General features: G+C 26.9%; 1 protein-coding gene across 1 annotated transcript; it reads right to left on the reverse strand.

The window, feature by feature from the left end:
- Positions 1-131: 131 nt before the first annotated feature.
- On the reverse strand, positions 132-16,823 carry LOC100255021 (receptor-like protein 14). Its single transcript, XM_059739683.1, has 11 exons — positions 16,360-16,823; positions 15,211-15,366; positions 15,034-15,108; positions 10,502-10,648; positions 9,163-9,309; positions 7,823-7,969; positions 6,479-6,625; positions 5,138-5,284; positions 3,799-3,945; positions 2,670-2,816; positions 132-2,445 (listed from the first exon to the last, which is right to left on the reverse strand). Exons 1-11 carry the CDS (start codon positions 16,790-16,792, stop codon positions 239-241), a joined length of 3,900 nt encoding a protein of 1,299 aa, XP_059595666.1. The 5' UTR covers positions 16,793-16,823; the 3' UTR covers positions 132-238.
- Between the last annotated feature and the right edge of the window lie 909 nt (positions 16,824-17,732).

The raw sequence follows: 17,732 nt of genomic DNA on the forward strand, positions 1-17,732 counted from the left end.
ATAAAGTAACCTCAAAAGTAATGTACTTAAGATATTAAATTAAAAAAAAATATAAAACAAAATAAAAATTGAAATTACAAACAAGGGATACTGAAATTTAAGCAAAGATAGACTTTAAATGATAACAATTATTTCACTAGTAAACACAAAGATGATTATTATTTGTATCACCATATTTGGTTCTATGCCAGAAACAAGTAGTGGTTAATTATACAAACATCATCCAAACTAAAAGTATCTAATTACACAAATATGCTAATAACTTGGAATGAGTATCAAAAGCAAAATAATAACGAAAATATATACATTCCTCAATAAAATTGAACCATCTTTGACGCCAATAAGGGTTGATGTAAAGGATGGCTGCAAATCCTAGCAATATCATGATATATGATGCAACAAAACTTGCAAAGAAAACAACATGATCGATATCATACCATTTTGCCTCACTTTCTTGAGAAGGTTGTGATGGTGAGTTTGGTGACTCAATACTTGTGTTGCATTTCCTCTTTAACATTGGCCCACAAAGAAAAGGATTATCTTCATAGCTGCTTTCACCAAATGTCCCAAATTGTTCTTTCATATCTGGAACTCTACCAGAGATGTTGTTGTGAGCCACATTGAACACCTCTAAAAAATTGAGTCCAATAAACTCTGGAGGAATTTCTCCACTCAGTTTATTATAAGAAAGGTCTAAGCTCTCTATTTGAGAAAGTTTGGAGAAACTCTTTGGAACGGAGCCCTTCAATTGATTATGAGACAAATTCAATGCCAAAATCGAACTTAGCATTCCAAGTTCACGAGGGATTTCACCTGTCAAGTTGTTACATGATAAGTCCAATCCAGACATGAAATCAAGGATGCCACCTCCGTAGGAGTTAGACCTGTTCTTGGTAACAAACTCAACTTCATCTACTTCATCACGGTGTGCCTCAGTAGAGAAAAATAAATATTTTACTAAGTAACCTGTATATATAGAGAAAAATGAATATGGATTAAACATCGGTTTATACACATTGTGCTCAGTTTTGAAGTCTCCAAATTGGATATGACCAAAGCATTTGGGAATTGACCCAGAAAAATTGTTGTTTGAAAGATCCATCAAGCTTATTTTAGTCAAATGACAAAGCTGATTTGGAATGAAACCACTTAAAAGGTTTCCTCTTAGCAAAAAAATCCTTAGCTCCAAAAGTCTAGAGATTGAATTGGGGATACTTCCAAATAACCTGTTGTCTCTGATATCCAAAGTCAATAGATTTGAGGAATTGAGAAAATCTCTGGGTATTAATCCTGTAAACATGTTCCCTTGCAAATGTAGATGCTTTAAATACTCTATGCTCTTCAAAGAAGGAAGAGATCCTGAAAGAGTGTTTTGAGAAACGTCAAGAAACTCCAACCGCTGCAATTGAGAAATCTCAGGTGGTAATTTGCCTTTAAAACTATTGTTGCCCAACACCAGTGTAGTCAAATCGGTCATGTTACCTATCCAGCTTGGAATTTCACCTGACATGTTGTTGTTGCTCACATCCAACACCCTTAACCAAGAGCTTCTGGAGATTACATTTGATAGTGTTCCTTTGAACTGATTATTGTCCAAATGCAAAAACTCTAACGAAGTCAAGTTAAAGTCCCTTGAAAATATTTCACCATGAAATTTATTATTTGATAATTTCAAAAACTCCAAATCTTTTGCCACAAGCAATTGCTTTGGTACTTCCCCTGAGAAACTATTAGCAGACAAATCCAACGACCATAAGGAACTCATTTCGGCTATTGAGGATGGGAGAATACCTTCAAAACCGTTGTTGGACAAATTTAGATGCTCAATATTTGGAATCATATTGGCCACATTTTGTTGAAGTTCCCCAACAAGTCGGTTGTCTGAGATATCCAATGAAGTGATACGACTATTAGGTCTGAGGGGAAGTAGTTGACCCATTAAAGAGTTATTCCTCAGGACTAGATATTCTAGTCTCGTATTGTTTTCAAGTAGCCAATTGGGGAAACTTCCAGTCAAGTTATTATGGGAGAGATCAACCACGGTTAATCTGAATTGGTATCGAAGAAAACCAGGAAAGTCACCGATGAGCTTATAGTTGGATAGCACAAGCACTTTCAACTGAAACAGGGGAACCCAACCAACTGGATATTCAGTTTCTATCTCAAATTTGTTGTTATCACTTCCATGTATGACCACTTGAAGGTTGGAGTGATTAGCAAAAGAGTTGAAAGAGAATGGACCCTCAAAAAGATTATAACTGAGATCGATGTACTCCAGGGATGTGAGACTAGGCAAGAGAGAAGAAGAAACATTTCCAGAGAATAGGTTGTGAGAAAGATCCAATAACCTCAGAGATGTTAAATTATTCAAACATGGAGGAAGGATCCCTTGGAAGAAGTTGGAATTAAGATCCAACTCTTGAAGCTTGTTCAGTTGGCAAAAGCCTACAAAAGAGAATAAGACATGCAACCAATCATCTCCTCGTCTTGTCAATGCCCCCAAACTTACAACTAGCTATTACTTACAGTTGATGAGGTCTTTATGAATTAAGAATAAAGTTTTTCATTAAATACCAAAAATTAATAGACATGCATGACTTAATTGGCATAAAGAACAAACAAGATGTTAAAAAAGAAAATAGAAAAACTTGTAATCATAGTATATGTACCTTGATTTGGTAAGGAACCATTGAGTTGATTTCCAGCTAGAGATAAAGACTTGAGAGAAGACATCAATCTTATAGACGATGGAAGGATCCCACTAAATGAATTATAACTCAAGTCCAATATCTCCAAATTGCTTAAGCTTGCAAAATCTATCAAAAAAAAAAATCAAAATAACTAATGTAATAAAAGTTATTGTTCTTAAATCACAATAAATTAAAATGATTTAAACAAACTACCTTAAAAAATTATCAAAACCTATCATTTTATCTTTTCTCATACCAAACTGGGAAAATGCATTCGTCTTATAAACTAGAGCACGTTGTCTATCTTTCCATAAAAGTATCTAAATTTCCAATGACTTTATTTTATCTTATTTTTATCATTTATCATATTCAACAATGACTATAATATTTAAGATCTTCTTAAATAATAATCTTTTACTCTAAAAATTATTCTTCCTTGAATCAGTTTTCTCCACATTATTGAGTTTTTTAAATCCATAAAAAGAAAGATAAACATAAATGATGTTAGGAGATTTTTTAAGTGATTTAGTATTATAGTCTAGAGATCAAGTTGTTTTTTTTTCCTTTCCTTGAATTTTCATTGAAAGAATTTTTATTCAAATTTTGTACCAAACAAACCAATCTCATTATACTTACTCTCAAAAAATTAAATTTCCTTAATTTTTTGTTACCAGTTGCATTGTTTCTCTATAAATCTATGTAACTCTTCATTAAAGTTTAAAGTACTTGAAAAGCAATAAGAAAAAAGAAAAAAAATAGAGTAAAGAAAAATACATTTTTTAAAACTTTCTTTTACCTTTTTATTCTTTAGAATTTTTTTATGGGCATGAAATAATTTTCCTAATTCCTTGCTTTTTCCTTATTTTGTTTTCCTTACTTTTTTCATAGTTACCTGCAATTAGTTGTTCCTCATTGTTAATGAGGTCATTTATGAATTATAAACATTGGTAACTATGAATGTTGTAAAGATTCATTAAGAACAAACACATGCTTATAAAATTTAAAAAGCAAGTTATTTATTTCTACCTTACATTAACTATGACAACTCGTTTTTACAATACTTATCTTCTCTAATCTATATGAAACAAACAAATCATTACATATGTACCTTGATTTTGTAAAGAACCATTGAGGTGATTTCCAGCCAAGGATAAAGATTTGAGATGAGACATCAATCTTATAGATGATGGAATAATCCCACTCAAGGAATTATAACTCAAATCTAGTATCTCCAAATTGCTTAAGCTTGCAAAAGCTGTGAAAAGAAAATTAAAATAGCTAGTGTAAGAAAATGCATTGTTCTTAAATACAAATGAAATAAGACGTTTGCTACTTTAAAAAAATGACCAAAACCTACAATTTTATTTTTTTATACCTAACTAAAGAAATGCATTGTTTTCATAAACTAGAGCACTTGTCCACTTTTCTATAAAAGTACCTAAATTCCCAACAAATATTTTTAACATTATCTATTCAATGGTGATTATAATATTTATAATCTTCTTCAACAGTAAACTTTTACTTCAAATTATTGATTTTTTCAAATCCATAAAAAGAAAGATGAACATAAATGATGTTAGGAGACTTTTTAAAAGATTTAGTATTATTATCTATACATAAAAATGTTTTTTCCTTTCCTTGAATTTTCATTGAAAGAATTTTTATTCAAATTTGTATCAAATGAAGCAATATGATTAGACTTAGTTTCAAAAATTCAATTTCCTTGATTTTTTTCTTATCTATGATCCACATTTCTCCTTAAATCTAACTCCTAATTAAAAATTAATTTTCTTTTAAAGTATGATTCACTCCTAAAAAGTAGGAGGAAAAAGAATAAATAAATAAATAATTTTCGTATATTTGGATAAAATACAAAAAAAAAAGTAAGAAAAATTCAAACTAATTAAATAAATAATAAAAAATTTCTTCCTTATTTATCTTAGGATATGTTCACTATGAAGAAAGTTTGAGGCAAAAGAAATAAAGTAGGGGGAAAAAAAAAAGAATGAAAGAAAAAAAAATAAAAAAAAGAACTACAAAATAATTTTCTTGTTTGGTTGTCCATAGCAAAATGAAAGCAAAGAAATCAAATTTTTGAAAAATACATTTTTTTTAAAACATTCTTTTACCTTTTAATTCTTTAGAATTTTTTTTTTATGGGGATGAAATCATTTTCCTAATTCCTTGCTTTTCCCTCATTTTGTTTTCCTTACTATTCCCATGGTTACCTACAATTAGTTGTTCCTCACTGTTAATGAGGTCTTTATGAATTATAAACTTTGGTAACTCTGAATGTTGTAAAGATTCATTAAGAACAAACACATGCTTATATAATTTAGAAGGCAAGTTACTTATTTCTACCTTACATTAACTATGACAACTCTTTTTTTTTTACAATATTTATCTTCTTTAATCTATATGAAACAAACAAATCATTACATATGTACCTTGATTTTGTAAATAACCATTGAGGTGATTTGCAGCCAAGGATAAAGATTTGAGATGAGACATCAATCTTATAGATGATGGAATAATCCCAGTTAAGGAATTATAACTCAAATCTAGTATCTCCAAATTGCTTAAGCTTGCAAAATCTGTCAAAAGAAAATTAAAATAACTAGTGTAAGAAAATGCATTGTTCTTAAATACAAATGAAATAAAACGTTTGCTACTTTAAAAAAATGACCAAAACCTACAATTTTATTTTTTTATACCTAACTAAAGAAATGCATTGTTTTCATAAACTAGAGCACTTGTCCACTTTTCTATAAAAGTACCTAAATTCCCAACAAATATTTTTAACATTATCTATTCAATGGTGATTATAATATTTATAATCTTCTTCAACAGTAAACTTTTACTTCAAATTATTGATTTTTTCAAATCCATAAAAAGAAAGATGAACATAAATGATGTTAGGAGACTTTTTAAAAGATTTAGTATTATTATCTATACATAAAAATGTTTTTTCCTTTCCTTGAATTTTCATTGAAAGAATTTTTATTCAAATTTGTATCAAATGAAGCAATATGATTAGACTTAGTTTCAAAAATTCAATTTCCTTGATTTTTTTCTTATCTATGATCCACATTTCTCCTTAAATCTAACTCCTAATTAAAAATTAATTTTCTTTTAAAGTATGATTCACTCCTAAAAAGTAGGAGGAAAAAGAATAAATAAAGAAATAATTTTCGTATATTTGGATCAAATACAAAAAAAAAAGTAAGAAAAATTCAAACTAATTAAATAAATACTAAAAAATTTCTTCCTTATTTATCTTAGGATATGTTCACTATGAAGAAAGTTTGAGGCAAAAGAAATAAAGTAGGGGGAAAAAAAAAAGAATGAAAGAAAAAAAAATAAAAAAAAGAACTACAAAATAATTTTCTTGTTTGGTTGTCCATAGCAAAATGAAAGCAAAGAAATCAAATTTTTGAAAAATACATTTTTTTTAAAACATTCTTTTACCTTTTAATTCTTTAGAATTTTTTTTTATGGGGATGAAATCATTTTCCTAATTCCTTGCTTTTCCCTCATTTTGTTTTCCTTACTATTCCCATGGTTACCTACAGTTAGTTGTTCCTCACTGTTAATGAGGTCTTTATGAATTATAAACTTTGGTAACTCTGAATGTTGTAAAGATTCATTAAGAACAAACACATGCTTATATAATTTAGAAGGCAAGTTACTTATTTCTACCTTACATTAATTATGACAACTCTTTTTTTTTTTTTACAATATTTATCTTCTTTAATCTATATGAAACAAACAAATCATTACATATGTACCTTGATTTTGTAAAGAACCATTGAGGTGATTTGCAGCCAAGGATAAAGACTTGAGATGAGACATCAATCTTATAGATGATGGAATAATCCCAGTTAAGGAATTATAACTCAAATCTAGTATCTCCAAATTGCTTAAGCTTGCAAAATCTGTCAAAAGAAAATTAAAATAACTAGTGTAAGAAAAGGCGTTGTTCTTAAATACAAAATGAAATAAGACGTTTGCTACTTTAAATAAATGACCAAAACCGATAGTTTTATTTTTTTATACCTAACTAAAGAAATGCATTGTTTTCATAAACTAGAACACTTGTCCACTTTTCTATAAAAGTACCTAAATTCCCAACAAATATTTTTAACATTATCTATTCAACGGTGATTATAATATTTATAATCTTCTTCAACAGTAAACTTTTACTTCAAATTATTGATTTTTTCAAATCCATAAAAAGAAAGATGAACATAAATGATGTTAGGAGATTTTTTAAAAGATTTAGTATTATTATCTATACATAAAAATGTTTTTTCCTTTCCTTGAATTTTCATTGAAAGAATTTTTATTCAAATTTGTATCAAATGAAGCAATATGATTAGACTTAGTTTCAAAAATTCAATTTCCTTAATTTTTTTATTATCTATGATCCACGTTTCTCCTTAAATCTAACTTCTAATTAAAAATTAATTTTCTTTTAAAGTATGATTCACTCCTAAAAAGTAGGAGGAAAAAGAATAAATAAAGAAATAATTTTCGTATATTTGGATAAAATACAAAAAAAAAGTAAGAAAAATTCAAACTAATTAAATAAATACTAAAAAATTTCTTCCTTATTTATCTTAGGCTATGTTCACTATGAAGAAAGTTTGAGGCAAAAGAAATAAAGTAGGGGGAAAAAAAAAGAGAATGAAAGAATTTTTTTTTTTTTTTAAAAAAAAAGAACTACAAAATAATTTTCTTGTTTGGTTGTCCATAGCAAAATGAAAGCAAAGAAATCAAATTTTTGAAAAATACATTTTTTTTAAAACTTTCTTTTACCTTTTTATTCTTTAGAATTTTTTTTTTATGGGGATGAAATCATTTTCCTAATTCCTTGCTTTTCCCTCATTTTGTTTTCCTTACTTTTCCCATGGTTACCTACAGTTAGTTGTTCCTCACTGTTAATGAGGTCTTTATGAATTATAAACTTTGGTAACTCTGAATGTTGTAAAGATTCATTAAGAACAAACACATGCTTATAAAATTTAAAAAGCAAGTTATTTATTTCTACCTTACATTAACTATGACAACTCGTTTTTACAATACTTATCTTCTCTAATCTATATGAAACAAACAAATCATTACATATGTACCTTGATTTTGTAAAGAACCATTGAGGTGATTTGCAGCCAAGGATAAAGACTTGAGATGAGACATCAATCTTATAGATGATGGAATAAGCCCACTCAAGGAATTATAACTCAAATCTAGTATCTCCAAATTGCTTAAGCTTGCAAAAGCTGTGAAAAGAAAATTAAAATAGCTAGTGTAAGAAAATGCCTTGTTCTTAAATACAAATGAAATAAGACGTTTGCTACTTTAAAAAAATGACCAAAACCTACAATTTTATTTTTTTATACCTAACTAAAGAAATGCATTGTTTTCATAAACTAGAGCACTTGTCCACTTTTCTATAAAAGTACCTAAATTCCCAACAAATATTTTTAACATTATCTATTCAATGGTGATTATAATATTTATAATCTTCTTCAACAGTAAACTTTTACTTCAAATTATTGATTTTTTCAAATCCATAAAAAGAAAGATGAACATAAATGATGTTAGGAGACTTTTTAAAAGATTTAGTATTATTATCTATACATAAAAATGTTTTTTCCTTTCCTTGAATTTTCATTGAAAGAATTTTTATTCAAATTTGTATCAAATGAAGCAATATGATTAGACTTAGTTTCAAAAATTCAATTTCCTTGATTTTTTTCTTATCTATGATCCACATTTCTCCTTAAATCTAACTCCTAATTAAAAATTAATTTTCTTTTAAAGTATGATTCACTCCTAAAAAGTAGGAGGAAAAAGAATAAATAAAGAAATAATTTTCGTATATTTGGATAAAATACAAAAAAAAGTAAGAAAAATTCAAACTAATTAAATAAATAATAAAAAATTTCTTCCTTATTTATCTTAGGCTATGTTCACTATGAAGAAAGTTTGAGGCAAAAGAAATAAAGTAGGGGGAAAAAAAAAAAAGAATGAAAGAAAAAAAATAAAAAAAAGAACTACAAAATAATTTTCTTGTTTGGTTGTCCATAGCAAAATGAAAGCAAAGAAATCAAATTTTTGAAAAATACATTTTTTTTTAAAACATTCTTTTACCTTTTAATTCTTTAGAATTTTTTTTTATGGGGATGAAATCATTTTCCTAATTCCTTGCTTTTCCCTCATTTTGTTTTCCTTACTATTCCCATGGTTACCTACAGTTAGTTGTTCCTCACTGTTAATGAGGTCTTTATGAATTATAAACTTTGGTAACTCTGAATGTTGTAAAGATTCATTAAGAACAAACACATGCTTATATAATTTAGAAGGCAAGTTACTTATTTCTACCTTACATTAATTATGACAACTCTTTTTTTTTTTTACAATATTTATCTTCTTTAATCTATATGAAACAAACAAATCATTACATATGTACCTTGATTTTGTAAAGAACCATTGAGGTGATTTGCAGCCAAGGATAAAGACTTGAGATGAGACATCAATCTTATAGATGATGGAAGAATCCCAGTTAAGGAATTATAACTCAAATCTAGTATCTCCAAATTGCTTAAGCTTGCAAAATCTGTCAAAAGAAAATTAAAATAACTAGTGTAAGAAAAGGCGTTGTTCTTAAATACAAATGAAATAAGACGTTTGCTACTTTAAAAAAATGACCAAAACCTACAATTTTATTTTTTTATACCTAACTAAAGAAATGCATTGTTTTCATAAACTAGAGCACTTGTCCACTTTTCTATAAAAGTACCTAAATTCCCAACAAATATTTTTAACATTATCTATTCAATGGTGATTATAATATTTATAATCTTCTTCAACAGTAAACTTTTACTTCAAATTATTGAATTTTTCAAATCCATAAAAAGAAAGATGAACATAAATGATGTTAGGAGACTTTTTAAAAGATTTAGTATTATTATCTATACATAAAAATGTTTTTTCCTTTCCTTGAATTTTCATTGAAAGAATTTTTATTCAAATTTGTATCAAATGAAGCAATATGATTAGACTTAGTTTCAAAAATTCAATTTCCTTGATTTTTTTCTTATCTATGATCCACATTTCTCCTTAAATCTAACTCCTAATTAAAAATTAATTTTCTTTTAAAGTATGATTCACTCCTAAAAAGTAGGAGGAAAAAGAATAAATAAAGAAATAATTTTCGTATATTTGGATAAAATACAAAAAAAAAGTAAGAAAAATTCAAACTAATTAAATAAATACTAAAAAATTTCTTCCTTATTTATCTTAGGCTATGTTCACTATGAAGAAAGTTTGAGGCAAAAGAAATAAAGTAGGGGGAAAAAAAAAGAATGAAAGAAAAAAAATAAAAAAAAGAACTACAAAATAATTTTCTTGTTTGGTTGTCCATAGCAAAATGAAAGCAAAGAAATCAAATTTTTGAAAAATACATTTTTTTTAAAAACATTCTTTTACCTTTTAATTCTTTAGAATTTTTTTTATGGGGATGATATCATTTTCCTAATTCCTTGCTTTTGCCTCATTTTGTTTTCCTTACTTTTCCCATGGTTACCTACAATTAGTTGTTCCTCACTGTTAATGAGGTCTTTATGAATTATAAACTTTGGTAACTCTGAATGTTGTAAAGATTCATTAAGAACAAACACATGCTTATATAATTTAGAAGGCAAGTTACTTATTTCTACCTTACATTAATTATGACAACTGTTTTTTTTTTTTTTACAATATTTATCTTCTTTAATCTATATGAAACAAACAAATCATTACATATGTACCTTGATTTTGTAAAGAACCATTGAGGTGATTTGCAGCCAAGGATAAAGACTTGAGATGAGACATCAATCTTATAGATGATGGAATAATCCCAGTTAAGGAATTATAACTCAAATCTAGTATCTCCAAATTGCTTAAGCTTGCAAAATCTGTCAAAAGAAAATTAAAATAACTAGTGTAAGAAAAGGCGTTGTTCTTAAATACAAAATGAAATAAGACGTTTGCTACTTTAAATAAATGACCAAAACCGATAGTTTTATTTTTTTATACCTAACTAAAGAAATGCATTGTTTTCATAAACTAGAACACTTGTCCACTTTTCTATAAAAGTACCTAAATTCCCAACAAATATTTTTAACATTATCTATTCAATGGTGATTATAATATTTATAATCTTCTTCAACAGTAAACTTTTACTTCAAATTATTGATTTTTTCAAATCCATAAAAAGAAAGATGAACATAAATGATGTTAGGAGATTTTTTAAAAGATTTAGTATTATTATCTATACATAAAAATGTTTTTTCCTTTCCTTGAATTTTCATTGAAAGAATTTTTATTCAAATTTGTATCAAATGAAGCAATATGATTAGACTTAGTTTCAAAAATTCAATTTCCTTAATTTTTTTTCTTATCTATGATCCACATTTCTCCTTAAATCTAACTCCTAATTAAAAATTAATTTTCTTTTAAAGTATGATTCACTCCTAAAAAGTAGGAGGAAAAAGAATAAATAAAGAAATAATTTTCGTATATTTGGATAAAATACAAAAAAAAAGTAAGAAAAATTCAACTAATTAAATAAATACTAAAAATTTTCTTCCTTATTTATCTTAGGCTATGTTCACTATCAAGAAAGTTTGAGGCAAAATAAATAAAGTAGGGGAAAAAAAAAAGAGAATGAAAGAAATTTTTTTTTTTTTTTAAAAAGAACTACAAAATAATTTTCTTGTTTGGTTGTCCATAGCAAAATGAAAGGAAAGACATCAAATTTTTGAAAAATACATTTTTTTAAAACTTTATTTTAACTTTTTATTCCTTAGAATTTTTTAATGGGGATGAAATCATTTTCCTAATTCCTTGCTTTTCCCTCATTTTGTTTTCCTTACTTTTTCCATAGTTACCTACAATTAGTTGTTCCTCATTGTTAATGAGGTCTTTATGAATTATAAACATTGGTAACTATGAATGTTGTAAAGATTCATTAAGAACAAACACATGCTTATAAAATTTAAAAAGCAAGTTATTTATTTCTAGCTTATATTAACTATGACAACTCATTTTTACAATATTTATCTGCTCTAATCTATATGAAACAAACAAATCATAACATACGTAGCTTGATTTTGTAAAGAACCATTGAGGTGATTTCTAGCCAAGGATAAAGACTTGAGATGAGACATCAATCTTATAGATGATGGAATAATCCCATTTAAGGAATTATAACTCAAATCTAGTATCTCCAAATTGCTTAAGTTTGCAAAATCTGTCAAAAGAAAATTAAACTAACTAGTGTAAGAAATGACATTGTTCTTAAATGCAAGCGTTTGCTACTTTTAAAAAATGACCAAAACCTATCTTTTTTTTTTCTTTTTTTTATACCAAACTAAAGAAATGCATGTTTTTTATAAACTAGAACACTTGTCCACTTTTCTATAAAAGTATCTAAATTCCCTACAAATATTTTTACCATTATCTATTCAATGGTGATTATAATATTTATAATCTTCTTAAATAGTAAACTTTTCCTTCAAATTATTGAGTTTTTCAAATCCATAAAAAGAAAGATGAACATAAATGATTTTAGGAGATTTTTTAAAAGATTTAGGATTATTATCTATACATAAAAATGTTTTTTCCTTTCCTTGAATTATGAATTTGTTACTAACTATGCCCAAAATTATGAATTTGTTAGGGTTTTATGGAGCCTATGAAAGGAAAAAATTGCTAAATTGAATGAAGGAAACATAGTTATAGCATATCTAAGGTTCGAATGTTATGGTTATTGTTATGGTTATGTCATATTCATTGATAATCATGTTAATTGATTTTTTTTTTTAAAGTTTTCTATTACTTTTGAAAATAATAGTTATATCAAACATGTTGTACATGCTCGAAGCATCTAATTGGAACTTGAAAGTTGAAACGATGACTGAGACTACTTTATATGAAATTTTATGACATTACAAAAGAAAAGTAACTAATGAGAAGAATTTGTTGGTCAATTTGATAGTTAATTTAATAACAAAATATCATAAGCTTTTTTAACAAGTTAATGAAGTACCTTGCACTAATTGAAAGCTTTCCAAATCATTATAGCTTAGATCCAATACTTCCAAGTTTCTCAAACTAGCTAATTATGCATAAATTAATATGAATGAAAAGAGAGATTAATTAAGAAACATTAAAATTTAGAAATATATTGTACTTAATTTCAAAAAAACAATATAGATATGCAATATGCCTTGGATAGGAAAAGATCCATTCAGTCCTATGCGGCAAAGAACCAGTGTCTTGAGTGATGTTATTGCGCCCAAAGATTTTATGACACTTTTGTCAAATTCATTACCACTAATGGCCAAGATCTCCAATTTCTTTAAACTCAACAATCCTTTAAATCTAGTAAAAAAATAATAATATAATTTTAATCAAATGCATGTAATTGTAAGTTGTGATCTTTATACATGTATTTGTAAGTTCATATATGTGTGTGATGTCCAAATTCCTCATTCAATTTTTTGCCTTTTGTGTTGAAATGTTACAAATAAAATGGTCTATAGAGCTTGAAAGAGCTTTTGTGATCTTTGTGAATTTAACATGAAAATTCATGCTTTGTGCCCCTTTAATATGAATCCTAACTCCATAAGGAAAACTATCTTCTCAACTTAAAATTTTGTATACATTTCTAATAGGTTTAATTGATCAAAGTTTGTCCATGTTGGTGGGTTGTGGATGGATGGAAATGCACATATGCTCATGGGTTGGGCTTTACTTAGCCCAGTGTCAAACCAACTAGACTACATTTTAAAATGGTAAGGCATGGGCCCTACCTAAGGCTAGGTTATTTAGGCTCCATTAGAAAGATGTGTTTCCATGAGTTGGGCTTGTCATTTAGGCTCAGGTCATCTAGTTACGTTAAATATAGGGATTAGCCCTAATTGAGGTTCTTGTTAGAGTCAAATTTTATGATCTTTCATAAACCGAGCACTATCAATTGGAAATATTGGAAACCAAGACAGAAACGACCACCAAAATACCACTGACTTGGTTAAGTATTACATGATTGTATAAATAATAATGGTGCATGTATATCTTAGGGTAATTTTTATATTTAGGAGGGTATTCCTTTTTCAGTTTCAGCAAAAATATTTTATTTCCCTTGAAAAGTCATTGTGAACCTTGAATAATGCAAACTTCTCTACAATTTCCATTATTATTTACTAGAAATGAATTTAAATCATTCAAAATAAGTGAAATAAGTTTGTAGTAGCATATAAAAATAATTTATTAATTTTAAATCTATTTTATTTTACTTCATTTTTTCTTTTCTTCTAATTTTCTTCTTTATTTTCTTTTACTCATATTTTATGTGAACCAAACATACTATAAGGTTATGTTTGCTTCTTGAAAAGTATTAAGAAAGGAAAAAAAATATTAAAGAAAATGATTTTATCATGTTTGGTTGTATTGTAGAAAATATCAAGTAAAAGAAAATATAATAAAAAATAATTAGAAACTTATGCATTTTCAAATCTTTCATCTTTATATTGAAGAATTAAAATAAGTGAAACAAGTTTAAAGTAACATATAAAAATAATTTATTCACTTTAATCAATTTTATATTTTTCTTCACTTTTTTTTTTCTTTTAATTTTCCTCTCTACTTTCTTTTCCTTTCATTTTCCCTCAAATTTTTTGAAAACCAAACATAGCATAAAAGTATTTTATGTGTGTGTGTGTGTGTTGTAAGACAATTTTAAAATACTTATGAAACTATAACAATATTATACATGTAAGTATTTATTGATAATCAAGTTGATTAATTCATAGAAAAAAAGTTTTCAATTACTTATGAAAATGTTAGTTATATCAAACATCTTGTGCATGCTTGATGCTTGTTGATTAATCTTACCTTTAATTTAATAACAAAATATCATAAGTTTTTTTAGCAAGTTAATCAAGTACCTTGCACTAGTTGAAAGCTTTCCAAATTATTGTAGCTTAGATCTAACACTTTCAAAATTTTCAAACTAGCTAATTTTGCGTCAAATATGAATCAAAAGAGAGATGCAATTGTTGGCTAATATCATTAATTTAATAACAAAATAACATAAGTTTTTTTAGCAAGTTAACGAAGTACCTTGTTCTAATTGAAAGCTTTCCAAATGATTGTAGCTTAGATCTAGCACTTTCAAATTTCTCAAACTAGCTAATTTTACATCAAATATGAATCAAAACAGAGATGAAATTGTTAGCTAATATTGTTAATTTAATAACAAAATATCATAAGTTTTTTTAGTAAGTTAATGAAGTACCTTGCACTAGTTGAAAGCTTTCTAAATCATTATAGCTTAGATCCAACACTTCCAAATTTCTCGAACTAGCTAACTCTACAACAAATATGAATCAAAAGAGAGATTAACTAAGGAACATTAAAGGTTAGAAATATATTATACTTAATTTCAAAGAAACAATGTGGACACATAACATGCCTTGAATAGGAAAAGATCCATCCAGTCCCATGCTGCGAATAGCTAATGTCTTGAGTGATGTTATTGCGCCCAAAGATTTTAAGGCACTTTTGTCAAACTCATTACCACTTATGTCCAAGATCTCCAATTTCTTTAAACTTGATAACCCTTTAAATCCTGTAAAATAGAGTAATATAATTTTAATTAGAAGCATGTAATTACAAGTTGAGATCTTCATACTTAAATTTGTAAGCTTACATGTCTTTAATATAAGAATATGTATCCAAATTTCTAATTCAATTTTGTGATTTTTGTGTTTAAATGTTAGAAATAAAAAAAGTCCATAGAGCTTCAAAGAGCTTTTGTGATCTTTGTGAATTTAAACATGAAATTTTTCATTCTTTGTGCCCCTATAATATGAATCCTAACTAAATAAGGGAAATTATTTTCTAAATTAAAGTTTTTTATATTCATTTTAACATTGTATGTAGAATCCATCTAATAGGTTTAATTGAATAAATTTTGTCCTTGAAAATGTCATATGAATAGGTTGTGGATGGGTGGAATTTGGAAATGCGTAGATGGTCATAGGTTGGGCTTTACTTTGTTCATTGTTAAACTAGCCCGACATCAACTTAAAACAATAAGGTCTAGGCCCTACCCAAGGCTAAGTTTTTTTTTTGGGGTGAAAATGTGAAATTCTGAATATGGTGATTCCTTATTTGAAAGCAATAGTCAAATTTTATTATCACCTTTCTTTAACCAATCTCTATCAATTTGGAAAATGGAAATTAGGCCTTTTAGGAATGGAAGATAAAGAAAGAAAATTTAGCATAAAGGATAAGGATATGGGAGCCTAGGTGTTCCTATTAATTAATAACTGCGAAATTGCTCACTCTAAGTGGGTTGGGTACGAGATGATGGCATAAATAACAAGTATGCTTATATATATAAGTCTAATGTAATCTATAATATTTCAAAACAATAATTTTTAAATATTAATTTACATTTTAAATTTTAATGATTAGTAGTTGTTCTCATATTAAATTCAATAGTTATTAGTGACCATTTGGTCTCCACCTGAACACTTTTAAGAACATATGCTAGTAGTTCCTTTAGAATGTTTGGAGTATAAGTGAAAAGAAATTTTAAAAGTGAGAGGTAACATACCTTCATTCTCAATAAACCCATCAAATGAGTTTGCAGACAAATTTAGATGGTGAAGTTCTTCAAAAGGAAGGAATAGGGAGACATTTAGTAACCAGAATTTGACATTTTCATAATAGTACCAATTGACTTCCAACATATTTTGTTGTTGCCTTATATCATTGAGGGAAAGCTTCTTAACTCGACCTGTGGTGGGATTGCATATAACTCGCTCCCAGTTACAACAGTCACTAATGTTGTTATCTATCCATGAAGGGAGAAGAAAATCTGCATGCCCATCATTCAATTTCAGAAAAGCCTTAAATTCAAGCAAACCCATCTTCTCTTCTTCAATGCAACCTTTGCATCCACATATTTGAACCAAGAGTAGTATAAAAACCCACATCAAATATTTAGATGACAAACTCTCCATTGAGAGTTCAAACATGAAGTACATAAGAAAGACACTACTAAATTGCTCTTGATGTACAAATAGATGAAGAGTATTTAATCTAGTTGGTTCATCGTTCTTGCCTACAAATTGTCTTGACTAGTTGTTTGATAGGGCCCACCATGGATGCTAAAGTCTATATTCTATTCAAAAAGGCTATTTATGAGGAAAGAAATTGTGATAGATACAAATTATAGGGAAGACTTGGTCTCACTTTAATATGTGCCACATGTTTAAAGGATAGAGTCTTTCAAACTAAAATTTTCTTGTGAGATTCAATGAACTCATGATGTTGATGTTAATATCAAATTTAAGAGTCTTTATTTACCAATTTAACAGCGGTAAAGTTAAACTAACTTTATTCAATTGTTTAATTTGTTGATTTTATTTCTATTTCTTTTACAAAATAAAAATAATGAAGTGAAAAATAAACAATAAATTTTTTTTAATAGATGTGAAAATTTATTAAAATAGAAAAAATAAAGAAATTAATTTCATATCAAATGCTCTCTTGATCTTGAATATCTTTTTAAGTATGTTAACTTCTTTTAATATTAAAAGATCTTACAAATATCAATTATTAATTCAAATAAAATACTAAATTAAATAAAAAAACTAAATGTTTTTCAACTACATATATTTTATAATTGTCTTTTAACAAATAAGTTCTTATTTATTGAAATGATAATTTAGTAAAAAATAAAACTCAATTAATAATTTTGCATCTATAACAATATATTGTACAAAATTTTATCATATAATAAATAAATTATTCATATTTTTTAGTAAAAAAAAAAAAAACTTTACCAAATATTGTCACCTAAGACCTCATACAATATGGAGAGATTGTACTTTCAAATGAAGAGTATACATATTAAATTAATGATATTCTTTCTAGGTGTAAAACAAAAAGTTCTTAATTTTGGTGATATTTCTAATATCTTAA

Source organism: Vitis vinifera, chromosome 9, assembly GCF_030704535.1.
Source record: "Vitis vinifera cultivar Pinot Noir 40024 chromosome 9, ASM3070453v1".
In the NCBI taxonomy this organism is placed as follows: domain Eukaryota; kingdom Viridiplantae; phylum Streptophyta; class Magnoliopsida; order Vitales; family Vitaceae; genus Vitis; species Vitis vinifera.